General features: G+C 40.2%; 1 protein-coding gene across 1 annotated transcript in view; it reads left to right on the top strand.

The window, feature by feature from the left end:
- Nucleotides 1–19,973, top strand: part of LOC124138839 (laminin subunit alpha-like) — a 97,834-nt gene extending 77,861 nt beyond the window's left edge. The window contains exons 61-74 of the mRNA XM_046505723.2: nucleotides 1,010–1,103; nucleotides 1,640–1,757; nucleotides 2,333–2,479; nucleotides 3,252–3,397; nucleotides 7,702–7,887; nucleotides 12,910–13,046; nucleotides 13,248–13,404; nucleotides 13,535–13,724; nucleotides 13,882–14,046; nucleotides 15,571–15,724; nucleotides 16,209–16,336; nucleotides 16,836–16,935; nucleotides 17,177–17,299; nucleotides 17,553–19,973. Coding sequence (XP_046361679.2) covers nucleotides 1,010–1,103; nucleotides 1,640–1,757; nucleotides 2,333–2,479; nucleotides 3,252–3,397; nucleotides 7,702–7,887; nucleotides 12,910–13,046; nucleotides 13,248–13,404; nucleotides 13,535–13,724; nucleotides 13,882–14,046; nucleotides 15,571–15,724; nucleotides 16,209–16,336; nucleotides 16,836–16,935; nucleotides 17,177–17,299; nucleotides 17,553–17,692 — 1,985 coding nt within the window. The 3' untranslated portion in view covers nucleotides 17,693–19,973. The remainder of the gene's footprint in view (nucleotides 1–1,009; nucleotides 1,104–1,639; nucleotides 1,758–2,332; nucleotides 2,480–3,251; nucleotides 3,398–7,701; nucleotides 7,888–12,909; nucleotides 13,047–13,247; nucleotides 13,405–13,534; nucleotides 13,725–13,881; nucleotides 14,047–15,570; nucleotides 15,725–16,208; nucleotides 16,337–16,835; nucleotides 16,936–17,176; nucleotides 17,300–17,552) is intronic.
- Nucleotides 19,974–20,304: the final 331 nt, after the last annotated feature.

Raw genomic sequence — 20,304 nt, 5'->3', positions numbered from 1 at the left:
GTTTCATTATTTTAAATAGAGGAACCAGCACGTAAGAACTACCACTATATTGTTGTAGGACAACTTTGTAAAGGATTAACAGGGATTTAATAGAAATTCTACCATCGATATCGTAAATGCTCTAGTTTCATTGGTCAGTGGTTTCAAATCGCAGTAACCACCTATGACTGAAACATTCACTTTGACAGTCCCATCTTTGCAGAAGTTAAAATTTGTGGTTCTTTGTCAGCCATCTTCATTAGACATTATAAAATATATACTATTATAGGTTACAATATTCAAAGTATGTGTGGCATTATGTTTTGGACAAAAGACAAGATATAAATCAACGAAAAGAGTCTTATTTGAAGTTTTAGTTTTTCTTTGTTCAATCTGACAACCCGCTCAAAAGATTGAACTTAACCCATGCTGCTGCACTCACTATCTTGGCGAACACCAAGTTCGCTTTTAATTTAGTCATGGTAAAATGGAGATAGACATACCATGTTTTCTATGTAGAGCTAGGCTACATGTGGATGTAACAATGCTAAGTTCAACATTTCAAATGTCATTCAAAAATATGTTTATCTCCTAAGGCTAAAAGGAATAAGTCTTGGTTCTCAGGCACCGCCTGCATCATAAAGTTCGCCGCACGTTTTGTTTTCAATTCCATTTTTAAAAACAAACAAATACCAGTCAAATACTACATTCCAGGATTTTACTCATTAAGGAATACATTTATGTAGCGAGGCCGTTTCTCTGGTTGATTGTACACAACTGTTTATTTGGTCACACAACTGTTTACATCCTAGTTTGAACAACAACAAAAAAGACAAAAAAAGACACCCCCTGCCCACCCGCACTATATTTTCAATAACCATTGGCTGAGAACCAATTCTATCATTTGTTTAAGCCTAATTAAAAGATAAATGAGTTATTCAGACTTCTCATTAGGTTAAGATCTGATTGTTTGCAATTTATAAGGTGTCAGACAGCATGATTTTTAGAGTATGCTATGTTCTATCCACAGTTGACCAAGGGGATGCTCCAGGTACTCTCAAGCAGCTGTCCATATCTGATGACATATTCATAGGGGGCTACAACAAGATCCTTGTACCCACAAAGTGAGTGGCACTCCCTGCAGCTCACGACAACTTCCTGTTATGAATTATATGCTGATCAGGTCACAATGGTGACTTTTGGAGGGGAGTTAACCTCTGTGTCTTCTGCTTGTCCAAAGGGGGACAGATGGCCCAGTTATCTGAGGTGCCATAATTTGCTGTGCTGAATTGCGTCTCTCAGGCATCCCTGATTTGCCTTGATTATGTTACTTCTTTTGTCAGAGCCATATGTCATGATATAACTGTTTAATACAGTGTTATGCCCAAGTGGGTCACTGGGCTTGGCATAAGTCACGGAAAATGGCATTGGGGATAAGTATGATTAAACTTTCAAACAGAGACCACAATAGTGAGTGACAGTCCTTGACTTTTATTACAATGACAATATGTCACCTGATTACTCACATAGCATTTGATGTTCTTGGGCAAACATAACAATCAGTACTTAATGTTGATACACGAGATTATTAATTGAGCATATTTAGAGATATGACCTGTTTTAAATTGAAGTGAGTTGCAAGTGTTATGATATATTTCAGTGATGTATCCAGTATAGGCTTTGATGGGTGTATAAAGGACATCCAGTTTGGCACCCAGACCTGGGACTTGAATGACAACAAGAGAGCTATAGGAGTAGCCAGAGGCTGCCCAGAACAGGCAAGTACACAGACAGCTTGGGTCTTGAACCAAGGCTGTCAACTCGAGAGCACGTAAATGGTACTTTTGATAGTACTGAAGAATAGATTCAAGGTGTGACTCAGGGTAATCGGCTTCAGTAGTATCATGTGTGTAACTGCAGGTGTGGAATGCCATACAAACATCCCCCGTAAAGATCTGGGTCAGAATTAGTCTTCAGCAACCCATGCTTGTCGTAAGAGGCAACTAACAGGATCGAGTGACGTGGTTGATGCATGTCATCTTATTCCAATTGCTTGGATAAATAGTCATTATGTCAATCATTGGATTGTCTGGTCCAGACTCAATTATTTACAAAGTGACATTATATAGATGGAATATTGCTGAGTGTGGCATTAAACAACAAACCATGCAAGCCTAAGCGTGCCACCATGTACGGCCATTGACATTTCTGTGGCATATCTACCCATACTAACTATGTTTCAACAGACTACTTATGGTAATTCAGGGGTTTCGTTTTCTTTTAATGAACTTGGTCAGCAAGAGGAGAATGTAGATTGTGTTTATCATTATATGTGGCTTGTGTTTACCTGCAGATTGCCCGAGTGGCCTCCTTCACGGCTGACCGCCAGGGCTTTGTTGCTGTTTCCTCCGAGAGTATTGGGCAGATGTTTGACATTACATTCAAGATGAGAACATTTGAAAATGAAAGTCTTATACTTTACGCTGCTAGTTCCGACCAGGTGAGCTGTCACTCTGATAATCAACAGTTTATCACAAGTTCAGTATAATGTTTGATTAAACAAGTTCATCTTTGAATGTAGGGACATTTCAAAAACAGTATTAAAAAACACAATTGTCAAGAAAATTTGTTTTAGTGATTATTATTTTCTTTTTAAACCCAAAAAAAGAAACTGGTACTGTAACTTATTCTGAGAAACCACAATGCTCTTGGGAGCTGAATCTTTCCTGAATGATAATAAGACCACCAATTTTCTTGAGGTGTAGCATTTTCATTTTACTATGGCAGTTGTATATTCAAGGTAAAAAAAATAGAAAACAAATGTGAATTTTTACTTGGGTATTTCCTAGAATGACTTACGTTCAGAAGGTTGTCTATGGGTGGCCATTCGAATATCAAATAAAAAATTACAAAGTTGAAATGGCGTAAATTATGGTCATTATAGTCAAATGTTACGAATAAAGAACGAATATTGCAAATAAATGTAATTATTTACATACGAATAATGAACACAAAGAACAAGACAATACCAATGAACAACTCGCAAACAGTAGACATCATATGTAAAGAAAGAAGAATGTGTACTAAAGAACCACGGTGCACAAAAAGGACACCAAACTGCTAATGGACAAAGTTGACAATAAAGAATGCCAGATGGCACTGCAATTAGTAAAACATTCTGAATTCCACCCTGTATACGATAAATGCATGTTGAAGTGCTCAATCTATTATGTCAATTCTCATCACACACATACACATGTGTTCTGTTTCAGTCCAGTGCATTTGCTGTAGGCATCGTTCAGGGCAGAATTGTCGTGACAGCTGACCCAGGTGGGGAAATGACCACATTCAAGAGCAAAGTCAATGAATACAGCGATGGCAAGTGGCACTATGTCTCCATAATGAAGAGTGGACAAAAGTAAGTAGTGGTATACATACCACTGTATATTCAAATGTGCTACAGTGCTCCAGCAACAAGGGGAAGCTGCAGTTTCTTCCATTTTGGTCATATATTAATATCCCCAGCCTAATAGGGTCGGGGGAGTACAGTTATGCAAAGGAATTCCACCCTTCCGTCTGTGGGGCCTTCTGAGGATCTCTAACTTGAAAACTACTGCATAAATTCTTTACAAACTTGGTGAACACTTTCTATACCAATAGGAGACGCAGTGCAAACTTTGTTTTCAATGTTTGGATTTTCTGAATAATAAAGCTATGTTTTAGTCTGTTTTCAGTCGTACAAATGGGTATCTCATACCTCTAGTCGCACGTTAACAAGAAGCCAGAAGCTGGAATGTAAACAATAAACTTGTTTCCGTCCGGTTGCGCACGCACCTCCCTATGACATGTCACAAATCTCTCAGCGCGCATCTGAGCTGGTCGCTCGAAAAGGACTTTCGCGATAGACTGCTAGTTTGTATTCTACTAGTACTTATCGTGTGTCTACAGTTGTTGTTCTAATACAGTAGTAATAATATGTCTTACCTGTAGACTCCTGGAATGTAATCCATGGTAATCCATTGTTTGTGTTCAACACGTGTTTCACTGTTTGACTTGATTATACACGTGGCAACATGTCAGGCTTTTCTGCCTCATGTCAAAGTATACTGTCTAAAGTAGATCCTCACAACCATTGTCCTTCCTGCATAATTCAGGACGGATTTTCAACGTGTTCGTGGGATAAACGTTGTAAAGAATGTGATCACTTTAATAAACTTTAATTGGTATCTTCGTGCGTTGGCGAAGCAAGCTACTGACCAGCGCTACAAGCAGAGTAGGTCATCGGTTGGATCCCTGGACTCTGCAGCCTCTACATCTGGCCCTGGGGGTGGCGCGTTGGCCACACCCAAGAAATCAGTTGATAACGACCCGCCCCAGCCAACTTATGTTTTCGACAAGACACATGACCGTTCGCCTGCTGATGATACTACCCGCACGACTGATCTTCGTCAATCGGTTGATGGAGAGCATCACTCAGCCACCCCCGTTACGACGGGACCGGCTCATGACGAGGACCATGAGGGGCCTACGGTCCCCAGTCGGTCCGTCTCTCGTCCTACCAACGATGATAGGTCGACAGTGAACACGGATCCCACTCTACAAGTCGTTCCCGCCCCGGGACGACAGGTCGAGTGCCTCATCGAGAGACAGTAAACGACACGAGGACGTTCGTTGCCTTCGAGGTCGTCGGGAGTTCGATTCGGACGATAACTACGATGGGGATCGTAGTCCTTCTACAGTTAGAGAACGTAGCCCTCGTTCCCAAGGGGACGTGCTACGCTCTCGAAGGGAGTTTTTGGGAGATCAGCGTCGTAGAGATAATGATCAATCGTCACCCTCGTCTCACTTTCATATCGACCCGGCTTTGATAGGCCAGATCACGGCGGCGGTACTCGCCTTGACGGCGTCAACCAAGAAGGGTTCGACTACGTCGGAGGTCCATGGACCATCGTCCTGTACACCGGTTCCTTCATCTACGCCTACACAATCGGCGTCGACGATGGATTGTGACAACAGCGTCGTAGAGATAATGACCGATCGTCACCCTCGTCTCACTTTCATATCGACCCAGCTTTGATAGGCCAGATCACGGCGGCGGTACTCGCCTTGACGGCGTCGACCAAGAAGGATTCGACTACGTCGGAGGTCCATGGATCATCGACCAGTACACCAGTACCTTCATTTACGTCTACACAATCGACGTCGACGATGGATTGTGACGACAGCCTGGCTATGGCTTGGCTATCTCACTTTTTTGCCTGAGTTATCAAATGATAATGACAAACCGACGTGTGCTGGCTTTAAGGTCGGAGATACGCCGCAGTCTCTTCAGTATTCTCCTCCCGATGTCTTCAGAGCCTTGGCTCACGATATGGACCAGAACTTGCCTCTGCTCTGCCAGGGCAGAGTTTCAGCAAACCACCTGTTCGATCGCGTTACCCGATCTATGGCATGCCGTTTTCATCACCCATGAGTAGGGACTTGGATTGGGGGCTACTCTTCAAGAAACCAGCGCCCTCCAAGATTCTTGTAGTAGACAGGCATTGGGAATCCATGGACACTGCCTCGTCACCAGCTACAACCGCTTGCTATGCTGTCGACAGAGAGCCAGCGGGGGAGGTAGTGAGGTCCCTTCCCCTGCCGTCACTGTCTTCTGAGTCTACTACCTTTAGACAAGCTACCGGTAGGGGGAAGACTTCATCACACGGATCATGAAGACGGTCGTAGAATGGCTCCATCAGCAGGCGATCAGGGTCGCCTTCTACCTAGACGAGCCGTCTCCTACGGGCAACAGGCTCACTAAAATACCGGAATTGCAGAAAATTGTACGTGCCTTCATGGTTGACAATGAGTCACATTAATTCCGCCTGCCGGCCTGGGACCTCGATGTCGTTCTGCGCTACCTGTCTAGTAAGACTTACGAGCCTTTCAGAAAAGCCCAGTTCGTGCGCTTCGTATTTCCCTGCAGCGATCTGAACAGCGACAACAACATTTTCGACGGCTGTTCATACCGCTCTCAACCAATGCAAAGAAAGAGATTACACGTAATACTCTCTCCTTTTGGTTGAAAGCGGTCATTCTCAGAGCTTACAAGGCGCAAGGACTCGCACCTCCCACCTCCTCTCATCTGCACAAAGTTCGAGCCATAGCTTCAACATGAGCACACAGTTTGGTCCACTCGTAGTGGCACAACCGATCTCCCAGAAAAGACAGTGAATTTGTGCTTTATTCACTTTGAACTTTTTGCTCGATAACAGGTTACAATAAAAACTGTTGGTGAATGTACGCATTCTTATGGTTTTTGTTGCATGCAGTACTTCGGCTGTATTATTATGGTTATTCGGCATATGCATCGTCTTCCCATACTTCTATACTAATAGGAGAGTTGCAGTGCAAAGTTTGATTTTGATATGTGCATTTTCTGAAAAAGAATATGATTTTTTTCATGTTTTGAACTTAGAATGAATTTTTAATACCATGGAATTCCGTCTCTCTCTCTCTTTCATCCTTCTGTCCGTTCTTCTATCTGTTGATTTTCTGAAAAATAAATACTGTTTTTTTTATGTTGTGGACTTTTGGCCTGCAAACAATTGGGCAACTATTGAAAACTACTGCATGGATTGTTTTCACATTTGGGAAAACTTTCTACGTTATGAGAGGTGCAGTGCCAAAATATGTGTGATGTATATTATTGTGCTTTTTAAGAGAAACCAACTCAAATGTTAAGGCACCAATATATCTCGAATATCAAAAGTATTCTTCAGCTGTTCGGGGGTATAAGTGTTGATATGAACAAAACTTGTTCTGTTCAGATGCAAAACTTCTGGTCTGATTTTATGATGCTCACTTCGTGACAAACCCACAGACGATCCTTTAGTGATCTCTTGAGACAAGTTACCAAACTGTTGTATTTCAAGGACCCAGCATCTTCCCGAGGCACGGGAGTTAACTATAAAAGTCCAGTTTACACCCTTGCCAACTAGGCTGGAATTTCAGAGCTTGATCGTAGTGCCACCAGTGGCTATTACAAATTATGTCCCTTCTATGTCTCTCCTTTTGACCAATCAGATTCCACCTCTCATATCACTTGCAATTTCTTCAAGCAAAATGGCAGTGCCCAGTCAAGACGATTTGATCGATAATCAAGATCTATATTGTAATAAAACGTGTCTTACTTTGCGAAGAGCATCAAATCACGTGAGCACCTTGATTAAAAACATGAAAAGATTTGGAAAATATCAGACACAAAGTTGATGGTAAACATCCTTTGCAAATCGACCAAAATCTGCACATCATTTTATGAACCAGATGTCTATTTTGTTAGTCCACCCAAAATATAACTCAACAATTCCAGCTTAGTTCAGCAAGAGTTGAAATTGGACTTTTATTGTCAGTTAACTCCCTTGCCTCAGGAAGATGGGGACCCAGGTGACAGGTGGCTCAGTCATCTAAGCTGCCACCATTTGCTGTGTAGATTTGTGCCCCTTTAGCATGCCACAAATCTCTGATGTGTGTTTGCATCCAATATTTGCCCTGATTGTTTGTATTTTAAAACCAAGCTGTGCTTGTTGTAAATGCCTCAGACCTGCTTCAGACTTTCTTCCCACATCAAGGTGACACGCTGGGTTGTAACTGAAATACTGTACTGATGGTGCTAAACCTAACTCACTCACTCACTCACTCACTCACTCACTCACTCACTCACTCACTCTTCTATTTCAGATTAACCATGAACATTGATGACCTGGAGATGGTTGATGCACCTGCGGAGGGCGACACCGTGGACCTGCTGACAGAGACACCACTGTACTTTGGTGGTTTGCCCCCACAATACAACATCAAGCCGGGCATGGCACCAACCACTGTCAGGTTCATAGGATGCATAGGAGATGTCACAGTCAATAAGCGGTGAGCGAGCATGTGGAGTAGTACACCAGACACATGTGTGGGGAACATGGGTTTATTGAGAGTCTGAAGGGTTTCACATCATGTTCAGAATACAGCACAGCAGTTACAAAAATGGGATTTAGTGATTTAGTAATTTCAAACTGAGAATAACAAAACTTTGACCTTAAAGTTGGTCCGAGGGTGCTTATTGGAGTAGGGTGCTTACCGTATTTTCTTGAGTAAAGTGCACACTTTTAAAAAAAACCACAGCTGTGTAGAAGGGGGTGTGCATTATACACGCAATAATGAGTTTTGAAGTTTTTTCCCCCCAATGGAAAGACATAACCGTGAGCACATAACACCAGAAATACGTCAACAAATCCATACTGAAGTATGCAAATTAATCATGTAATTACAGTCTGGCTATAAAAAGTGTTCTTTGTATATCTGGACTTATGTTTGTAACATATTTCATACATTTTATTAAAAATTCCTTTTGACATTGTTTTAATTAATTTCGGCAAAATCGTGTGTTAAGAGATCGGAAGATCGCACAACTCACCGTTATATAACAGCAACCACGGTCAGATTACAGCTATTGACGCCTTGAAACGAACTTTAATTGACAGAGGATGGATACATCATAAATGCCATACTTTACCTCATTAAAAGTCATATTTGTTATAGTTTGACGATTCTGTGTCAACATGTAGTTCTCGTGATCATGTGCGCAGGAGCCTCGACGGTGACTGGTCAAACTGTTTCCATGTGAAAAATAATAACCGGCAATAGCAATCAGCTGTTTCGCTTTGGGTTATAATTATTTTAAATATATTTTATAAAGCTGCAACTAAAATTACAAAATATTGGAATATATTATTCCTGATTAAAAAAAAAAAGTTTCAGATACAATTTTTGCCGATCCTTGCATTAAAATCCTGTAGAGTTATATCATTGGATGTGTCTTGACCGAATCACCGGTAGATTCCAAGAAAACGTGTGTACAGCTGAATGCTGTTTCCAGCTTAGTTTACGAGAAAATACACAAGGTAATATTAATCCCTGGATGTAAAACAACTGTTAGCAGAACAAAAAATACAATTTAAACAGGAAATCAATATGTCTGGGGATTTTTTTTATCTCTAATTTCAAATTTATACCTACCAAGTTTCTCATCACCCGTTCATTTACCGGAATTCGCTGGAGGGGTACGGTGGAATTTATTTCTGCGCATAATATTCTAAAAAAAATTCGCAAAATACTGAATCCGCTAGAGGAGGGTGCGCATTATACTCAGATGCGCACTATACTCAAGAAAATATGGTAATACAGAGAATATGTTATTGTTTATAAAGTCAGTGAGAAACTATAACTACAACATATACAATGGAGAACAAATATAGATATTTTGTCAGTTTACACAAAGTGGTGTATTTGTTAGGAATGTTCTTTGTTGTATGGTCATAATGCAATATCCTTTTTTTTCTTGAATTTTGATACACATGAACATTTCAGGAGAGACACTCCTGTGAGGTAATATCAGATAACAGATAAGATTTCATTCAGTTAGCACACTTTGCTTCTATTCATTAATATTTTTCACGCTATTTAGATTATTATCTAAACAATGTATGCACATTCTAGATTATAGATTCAGCTTTTTTCGCAGCCTAACATCATATAAGTAATCATTTCAATTCTTTAATGGGCTTCACATAAAGATTTTACAATCATGCTTATGAAATCTCCCGTAGAATAATGAAACACAGCTTTAACATTTTGCTTTATTTTGATAATTTGAAAACAGGATATGGGATTTCATATACTTTTAAGCTTATCCTATCTCACACTATGCATTTCTCTTTCTTCTTCGATCTTAAGTGGAAAACGTGCTTCAACAAAGGTTTCAAGCTCCTAAAAAAAGCAATTCACCTGAACACACCTAGCATCCCCATGGTCACCCCCAACAATCTAGGTCACCCTCACTCCCTACGCTGATTGACCTACACATGCTGAACACATAATTTTTGTAGCCACCACATCCTGTTTCTTACAGAGACTCTTTGACATTTTTCTTGTGTATTTACATGTGGATTATTCAAGTTCTTCTCAGTGCTTTTCTCGCAATGACATCATGGACGAACAATCTGTGCATCTTACGGTGTCTAAATACATAATTGCCGCTGCAGGTAGCAGGATCAATGGCAAAATTTATGGGGAAAACAACAAAGTTGAAGAAGACTCCTTCCAAGGAGATGAGGAAGTCGGCAAAATCATCCATGACTTCGTTGAACGGGTCTACTTCACGCCCTCTGATACCTGTTATCTCGAATGATGACGAGGAAGATGATGTCTGGACTGTGACCACTGAACCACATTCTACGAACCTCCTCTTGTCTACCTTGGTGAACCCATCTTCAGATGCGGACGTCTGTAAGGCTCTCTCAGCTACTTCAGATTCCTCTAAACTTGTTGCAGCATCAGCCATGGGCGTTTTAGATTCGACAAACTCTTCAAAGGTTCGGAATGTCTCTCCATTGCCCTCCTCATCAGTTATTGACAACTCAAAGAGTCTGTCATGGGAAGGGATTCTCACGACTGTAGCCTCCGTGAATATCTCTACAGATGTTTTGTCTTTACCTTTTGACTACGTCATATACACCTCACTGTTCTCGTTCCGCCACTCATCATTAATCTCATGAGAGATCTTTTCCAGATCACGGGTCTCACGAACATTGGCAATCCCCTGGTTAGGTTCAATCTACGAAACAGCACTCAATGGGAAAGCTCCCGTCCACAGTCCGTGTATCTGATTCGTATCAGTGGAGCATTGGCGAACCTCACTGACTCTGCACCTAAGGTTCTTCAGACCTCCAGGGATCGGCGATTGTCTGCGGATTGGCAATCATCAAGGACTCACCCTTCGATTTAGGTTCAATGAACCTCAAAGAATAGACGAACATCTAAAAAGTGACTCACTTCACAAGATCAGCGTGACTCTAAACGTCTGAGACCTTGCATACGCTAATCTGACACAAGATTGGAATCGCTATCCTCAGTTCATGGGCAAGGGTATTCTTATGATCCTGCCTACCTGGACTACTTCCCTTGACCAAGCCTTAAACACAGAGACAACCCTAGCTGCTCAGCCACAGTTAGCCGATGTCCTTCGCCTAAGAACACACATGACACTTGCTTCCTTACGTCACTCGGGTTCTCCTCCTCAGGTTCGATGTACTCTGGTTACGACTGTACCAGAGCCCACAGCGACTTTACAGTGCTCCACATAGTCACTTCCTACTTCACGGAATCCTACCAATTCCTACTTCACGGAATCCTACCAATGTAGCTACACCATCTGGGATGCACATAAGCTCCAGCTCCAGCTCCAGAAGTGTACTTCTGCCTTCCTTTTTGTCCCTCCTTTCAACTTAGACAAGGATTTCGGTTTCTTTCCGTCTATTATGCAATCGATTACTGGTACAGTCTCCTCGTTTCATATCGAAGGAGATGGGTTCTCATGGCATTTCCACTTCAGCCCCTGAATTTGACGGAGACATCGCCACTTTGGCACCGAAGCGTTCTTTCTCCTTCTCTTCAGTAGTTGACAGAGATTTAGTTCATCTGGGTCTGGATTCGTCATATGTTGCCCCTAGTTTCTACCATTCTTTCGACGATAGAGGATCTCCACATGGTATTGGATCATGCATCCTCTCCAGAAGAAGCCTGCATTCGTGGTGCGATTGACTTGATCCAAGTCAAGATGACGGGCATTCTGGATCTTTTGGTCCACCATGCAGCATCCATCACCACTTTGCGACGACGGGGAGTTCTCCAACATTGTTCCTGGTACCCACCGTTCAAGAACTGACTTTACCAATTACCCTGGTCTTCCCACTCTTTACTCGCTGGATGTATCCAAGAGATGGCTCAAGATGTCCAGAGGGACACTTCTCTTCAGGTGACGGTCGATTTACTGCACTTAGAGGAATCGGCTAGAGGAACAACAACAGGACTGTAAGCAACCTTCTTTCATGCTCATCCAACTGGATCTTTGGGAAGTGCTCAGTTTGAGATCCAGCTCATTTCGTGGCCAGAGAAGAGGCCATCAAGGACAAGGTGTCGGTAAAATAGGTGGACGTTCCGTTTCCAATCTCCTGTCAAACATCTTCCCATCCTCACAGAAGACATAGAAATGTTACAAACCAAAAATTAAATAGAATGCCTGGGCATGGCTCGACCACTACAAGTTTCTATTCTCCGATATTTCTGGTTCAGAAAAAGGACAGTTTTTCTCTCTGCCTTATTTTCAACATGAAACTGTTTAACTAGTCATACCTCTTCACTTCCAGATGTCTATCATGCTGTTACGCATGTTTGCTCTATCCCGGTGATTTCATTATCAGTTTAGATCTACAGGACACATATTTACATATGGGAGCACCAACATTTCCTTTGATTGCTTTTCCTTGGCCACCGTTACCAATGGAAGATGCTCCCAGTTTGAATTTCTTCGGCATCGTGGCTATTTACCCGTCTCACCAGGCCCATCGTCAAAATCCTACACTCTCGTAGCATCATCTTCGAATCGTACATAGAGGATCAAAGAAGAAAGAATAATGCATATAGTGGGAGGTAGGATAAGGATATAAATATACAATTTATTGTAAAATTTACAAGTTCACATATTCTTGGCAGATGTTTCACATTTTAGATCTTGATAATCTTTTTGTTTCTAGTACACATCCTGAAGATTAGGCCAATGTGTTTCGTGTTATTTGCCACTTGATTTGTATTTTAGAGTATTATGGCTCTCCTGAACAACATGCTGATATAAGTTATGTCAAAGAGAACACTGATGTAAGATAAATATGATACTATAAGTATGAGGGTATATGCTTCTACCTTCTCTTGAAACACATCCAGCTGAACCATGGCTTAAACAAATACAGGCGAGTCTGATTTTGAGAGGCCAGTTTTGCTTTCATTGTCAACAGTCACATACAAATCATTGGTATCTGCATTATGTGTTTCTCTCTGCAGGTTTGTGAACTTCGCCAGTATACAGGAGAGTGACCGTTCTGGTGCCAATTTGGCTGGATGTCCCGTGAGTGGTGAGCTGGGTGTGGACATTCAACTTAAGCCAACACCTCAGACCAAGCCAGACATCGAGGAGGAGAGTGAGTCTTTGGGGTCAAACTAAAGTGTTCTGTTCATACTTGCTGAATTACTATGGCTGTTATAGGATCAAATTATATGTTCTAGTTATGTTGTTGAAATGTCATGGTTTCACTTGATCTATCCTGAACATATTTAGGATTAAAGTAGAATGTACTGTGGATTTTATTACTTTTCCTACTCGATATTGTGCCTCCTTTCAGCTGTGACCGAGACACCCGATGTGGCAGTGCCAGGTCAGTGTGCTCTCCCTGACCGCCCCGACATGATGGCAGAGGGTGTGATTGATGGAACCAGATTTGGGTCGACCGCTGATAGTCGACAGGAGTACAAGAAACTGCCATCAAGGTTCAGGATTAGGTCAGTTGTTTTCAAATGACACTCTCATGCAACAACATTGATATTGTTTAAAATTTCTTGTAAATTTGTTGAGTTGACTTTAAGTCAAATTTTACTGGCTATTACATATATTTAATTGTATTGTTTCCAGGTCACTGTTTGAATGCCAGTTTAAGACTACAGCAGAGGATGGCATCATCATGTACATGGCTGACAGCCGCCACATTGATCACATTGCTTTGTTCATGAAGGGAGGCCAAGTGGTGTACTCCTTCAATTGTGGCAGCGGGGCTGCCGTGGTAACAAGCCCCCAAAAATATAACGATGGAGAGTGGCATAAAGTAAGTCTACACTAACCAGTCATTTCTGATGTATTTAGTTTTATTTAAGATTTTATAGAATTAAGAATAATGAAAAGGTCTGTCACAAGTGATGAAAAGTATTTTCTTGACTGCACAGTGTTTTAGCTAGTTTCTGATGGATTGTTTTCTCCTCCAGGTGAGTTTCTCCAGGGCCCAAACACTTGGTACTTTGGAGATTAATAAAGAGAGAGTAGGTAATGGACGGTCCATTGGGCGTACCAGATCCATCAATGTACGGACACCTTACTTTGTTGGTGGCATTCCCATGGACCTGAAGAAGAAAGCTGCCAATAATCTAAAGGTAGGAAATCTGGAAGATGGTGTTCAATCTGTGGTAGATTATCATGCTTCTTTTGTCAGTCCAAAATTGCCTTTCATAAAAATGAGTTATTGTGCGTTCACTTTTGGTTATTAAACAATCTTAAACACACATGAAAAGTGAACATTATATACTCTTAAAAGAAATGTAAAGCCAGATTTGTGTGATGTAGAAAAATACATTTATATGAGGAACCGTACACGGTATTGAGCCAAAATGTTGTGAAGAGAACGCTTGGTGATTGTAGTCATCACAGTTATCGGTACATTGGAAAAGTCCAAGGTGAAGGTCAGCTACCATCAATAATGCGTATGTCCCCCGGTCTGACATCTCCTGCCGATGGAAGAGACGAGTATGCGAATCACATCCTGGGGAATGGTAGCCCACTCGGCCTGCAACGCAAAAGGTTGGAGGTTGTGGTTGACATCGACATAGCTGTCTGTCCAATTCATCCCACAGGTGCGCTATTGGTTTCAAATCCGGGGATCTGGAGGGCCAGGGGAGAACATCAACATTGTTGTTGTGTAGACAGGTCTCTTGTGATCTGTGCTGTATGCGGTTGAGCATTGTCCTTTGTCCTGCTGGAATACACAGTTGCGTGGGTTGGTTATTCTTGGTCGTCCTGACCTTGGCCGCTCACATGTTGACCCATGCTGTTTGAAACCGATCCCATAGCATTGTGATAGTACTGGGCGCTACATTGAAAACCCTGGCTACATCTGATCGGGATTCCCCTGCCAGCAAGCGGCCTATGACATTGTTTCTTTGCACTTCTGTTAATCTTGGCATGTTGTTGAACTGTCACTGTTCGATTGACACAGATGACAGGCAATCAAAAACCCTGTACTTTAATACCCTTCATAGTGGCCCATTTTGTTAATGCACAAGGTGCATTTTTCCAAATCGTACATGTTTCCTGACTTATGGTTTGCTTGTCCTTCTTGTGATCATTTTTATCCGGGAAATTTGTCACTGACACTATAACACATTAAACCTCTTCATTTTGCACCTCTTGGTCCGCTAATTTTGCTTTTATGGCCAAAAATATCTGTATAACGTTTCTTTTTTTGAAGAGTATAAAACAAAGCAGTATCCCTCGGGGTACATGTGGTTTCATGCCACTTGCATAAAATCACATATACCCCTCGTGATACTGCTACAATGAAATAATCTTACCAATATGTTTTAATCTGACATTGTAAAAGAATTAATATTGATAGAAAACACCTTGTTCGATTAAGCTGATGTTAACTTGTCCTATGTCACATGACTATCAATGACTCTGAAAAAACATGCAGCCTTTTACTTTGAAGCAGGGTACAAGGAATTTATTCTCCTGCTCATAAATCCATGTGCACCCTGTCTTCTTGGCTGTGTATAATGGATTTATTCTCCCGCTCAGAAACTTATTTCCCTCCCAGGCAGGATTCATAGTATTTATCAAGATCATGTGAACCAATCAGATCTCATCACCCTGACATGGAGATATGATAATGATATTTGTAGGACGTCTCTGGCAGTTTCATTGGTTGCCTGAAGAACTTCAAGCTAAACGATAAGATGTTTGGTGCACCATCAGAGCAGACTGCTATCAAGCCTTGCTCAAATGCGATGGAGGCGGGCTCCTTCTTCACAGCTGATGGAGGATATGTCAAATTATGTGAGTTTACACAGTAATGAACAACTGGATCATCCTGGCACCAAGAAAAGATATCATGATTATGTGCTTCTATATGTGAATAATTTATACTGCCAACAATAGCCGAACCTCTCAACACAATAGACATGCATTTTCTTTTCTTGATTTGAGGTAAATAATCTGTGTGCTTATTGTAGGACCATCTATGATTGTCTTATTGTGAGGCCACTCCTGGCTATGGTCACCCTGTGTATGCCACTCATAGGCTACTGTTAAATCAAATGAGTTCTGGAAATTGTTGCCATATTAGGCTTGAAAAACATTGGTTCTCAGGCAATGATGCGGCGGCGCCTGAGAACTAAGACCTTTTTTTAGTCTTAGTACTGATAGCGCAAGTGATAATCATGTTGTTTATCATGTACATCTCATTGGCACCTCAAAATAGGAATACAGGACGTTTTCCGAATAAAGTGTTCTCAAATGGTGATTGAACTAATTGTTTCAGATGATAAGTTCAAGGTTGGCCTTGACCTCCTGATACGTGTAGAAATCAAACCTAGGTCAGTAACTGGTTTGATTCTGGCAGTCCATGGCAGAGGAGACTACTTAGTATTGCAGATGGTGGATGGCAAGGTAAGCAAACTATTGTCACTGGATATGTATGTGCCAGGTCACAACATTTCTAATCACATACTCTAATGACGATATAATTTAGTTCATTGGGTACCAAATGTTTTTCAAACTTACCAGGTGTTTTATAAGAGCTTTCTTGGGTATATGAATTCTGAATGTCTCTTGTTATGGCAATTATAATGATCTTCTTAAGGTTCCTGACCAGATGGCTAGTCATGATATGTGACATTCATAATGATCCGTATCTGGTAGCAATTTAAATGCTTTTATACCCTGACATTTCCCCCCCAATCCTGTTCACTTCTTGTGAATAAAAAATGTTTAAATAAATAAAACAAAACATAATGGATTTCTGTTTGCACCATTAAGCTTTGGTCACCTGCTTCACTTCATTGTTCCCAAGGAACTGTAACACCCATTTGCTTACCTGCTTTCTTGATGGTATGTATGTTCAACAATTCAACAGAGATGGGTATTGATCAACTGAATTTGTTTCCAGATCGTCTTGAGAGCTGACAATGGCATGGGAGCCATCACAACTAGTTTCACACCTTCCACGTCCATTTCTCTCTGTGATGGCAAGTGGCATGTCATCAAAGGTAAGACAATGCTTCCAGACAACAACGTCCACCCACTGTTTGTCAACAGTAATTTGGAACATACTTTGTTGGTGTGGTAATGGTTGCTTTTAATGTAGAAATATTATTGATAGTGTACATGTCTGTGTAACTAGAAGTTTGCTCATAATACAAGTTTTTGTGTACAGAAGACTTGAAGTTGCATAAAATCCCCACTGCAATGTTCCTGCATGTAGATGAGCCTGCGTTGTTTGTGCTTCAGCTATAAAGGCCAAAGAGGTAGTGAAGCTGGAGGTCGATGGTGTCACTGCCCCCATCGGACAGGGCAAACCTGGAGTGTCCGCAGCGGACACTAATGATCCACTCTTCATTGGTGGCGCACCAGGTGAGAAAAATTACCTCCCTTTGTTCAGTTTCCCTTAAAACTAGGCAAATAAGGAAAATGAACTAAACATTTCTTTTAAAGAAATACATTTGTGAACACATTAATGCTAGTTTCTTATATTGTTTGCATAATCATGGTGACTTTGAATTTTTTCAAATTCGTAAAAAGTAATAAACTGTATGATCATGTAGATGGTATGAAGAAGAAAAAAAGAGAAGCTGAAACTTTAGTGTCTCCATTTTGTCTTCCCCAGACTACTCTGCCAAGGGTATTGATGCCAAGACCAGCTTTGTGGGCTGTATACGGAATGTGCAGCTTGACGGGAAAATGCAATACATTGGCTCTGGAAGTGCCATTGGCAGTGTCAAGATGGATTCCTGCCCAGTCAACTAAAGCTCAGCATAATATATCAGTTGCCATGGTTACATACATACATAAATTATGATGTTTAATCTCCTGATGAATTGTACATCAGTGTATGCTGGGTGTCATATATGTGCCAATATGTTTGTTTGTCTATGTTTTGTTTTCATGTGTTTTCAAATATGTTAATGTTGAAGTTGCGATTTGTTCATGCCCAATATGGGGGGGTGTCCCTCAACTCTGATATTACTGAAACCTAACAAGCATTATGGGGTATACAAGAGCATGAACTGAGTCAGACTATGACATAAGGACAACATTGCTGGAACTTTTGTTTTGTGTTGTGTTATGTTGTTTGATATGATGCAGATTTGCACTTGTGCAAACAACTGATTGATCCGATATATTTTAAACAAGGGTCAATTACAGTGACATTTGATCAAATGTTGATGAATGTTGGGAGGAGAATGTTACTTTTAATTATTCAAATACATTTTACTGTGAACATGTTGCAAGCATTTCATCCTAAGTCACTGATTTTCTATCAAGGAGAAATATTAGAAACATTTTACCTTCCCATTCAGTGACATTTATTAACTCAGCATCATACACATGATTTATGTTTGTCAACATACATTAAGTATCAAAAGAAACTTAGCATATGCAGTTTCCCTTTGTTCCTAGCATATATACATCACTTGGCAGTAAAAGAAACTGTTCATATGATAGAATCATAATACAGTTTCTTTCAGTGCCTTGTGTACATGTATCAGCTACCATCAGAAGGAACTAATCAGGAGGTCTTAGAAAACTGATCATAGATCAAAACTTACATGCAGTGTTGTAAACAATAATGCCACCAAAGATTGGAATCTGAATTGTAACCATGGCAACCTGAAAATGCCCTGATGATGATTTCAAACCCTCCCCTCCCATCCCTGATCAATATTTTGATGTAGGAGAGAGATGTGACTGGTTCCTGTTACTACAAAAAAAAAAAAATCAGTGCTGTGATTCGTCCAACAAATGAATATTTTAGATTTTATTTTGGGGTATGTGTTTTAAAGGATGTTCTCATTTCATTCAGGGAAGTTTTTCTAAGTCATTTCCCACATCAAAATATTTATGTAGTTTTAGTGTCCAGTATCTGACATCTTGCAGATATTTCTTGTAGCATATCAGGATATACACTGCTGTAAAAAAAAAATTAATATTAAGAATTATATTTGAATTAAATCTTCCTCATTGTTAAGGTTTTTGGCATGTAAACTAATTATAATTTCTGTTCAGGAAATCTTTGGGTATAAATGTGTTTATTGATGGATATATTTACAGCTTATATCCTGATATGCTGAGAATGAGTTTTACTGTTATGACTAACACGTTTTTATGCACTTTTTAATACATTTACAATATCATTTTTTTGTTTTCATGAAGGTTTAAATGGTTTTAATTACTTTTGATAAGCCGCTTATATCGATGCAATGTCTACTTGCTCAATAAACTGTTACTCATACTCCCATGTGTGGATGTTCTTTACACAGGCAAATTCAAATCATTTGGCGCTATAAGATAATTGAGGCGGTTCACTCTATCATTGTTTTCATATCATTGTATTTCAAGCACTGAAATAATGTCTTAACATTTATTATTTTATGAATAACATGATTTGATAAAAAGAATTATACCCTTGTGTGTTCCTGCATTGTAAACATATGTCAGGAATACAAAATATGTATACACGCCATGGGTTCGCATAATACAATTTTATTCCTAATATATGATATTTACAATATGGAAACACACTCTGCTTATAATCGCTGTTAATTAGAAGTTGATAGAGTATATCAAGATTGCAATATGATAAATGAAAACGCAGGATTATCTCGGTGTTAGTTTGGAGCAAGCTCACGAGCAGCAAGCCAATTTCCACCAACCATTTACTGTTCCTTTAGTCATGTGTGAGCATTTATGTCAATTTGTACAAATCAAAAGAAATCCACAATTTATTTTATTTGTCAATTCACCTGTTACACTGTAGCATTCAAGAGGCCAGTAATTTAGGGGACTCAGATGGTGAATTATCTTTGACATGTCAGATATTTATGTATGTAGTCACCCACTCCTGTTGGCATCAATGGATGCTCAAGTATGGTTCATCTCAATGTTTTTCAAATTTGCAAATTTTATGAATAAATGTTATGTCAGTTTGAGATGAAAATTGTTTCGTTTCATATTTGTTTTAGCTGATTCTGCAAATTTTAACAATGTCCATTTGATGCCACAGGTAATTCCCCTGTTTTCATGTTATGGTACATTTAGTTAGTAATCCACAAGAATTTGGTGCTACATTTTCTGAGTGTGCTTCATTCTATTATATGTTTTAATACTTTTATGTGGCTCATTTTTATAACATTTCAACTGGCCGACATTCTGTGATTGAACTTACCAGCGGCACATACAATGCATGTCACTAACTGGATGTACTAAGATGTCAAAACAGAAATAAAATTTTAGAAAAAAATATTGTGTATTTGTTTGTGGATGTGTAAATCAGTGGAGTATTCTTATGGAGAGAGTTCAAAATAACTTCAACATGTAACTCGTTTAGACAGCATCTCACAAAGCATGATGCCACACAC

The sequence above is a fragment of the Haliotis rufescens genome, unplaced genomic scaffold, assembly GCF_023055435.1.
Source record: "Haliotis rufescens isolate VD_foot unplaced genomic scaffold, xgHalRufe1.0.p SCAF_2, whole genome shotgun sequence".
Classification (NCBI taxonomy): domain Eukaryota; kingdom Metazoa; phylum Mollusca; class Gastropoda; order Lepetellida; family Haliotidae; genus Haliotis; species Haliotis rufescens.
The sequence above is the reverse complement of the archived record's forward strand: the minus strand, read 5'-3'. Positions and strand labels throughout refer to the sequence as shown.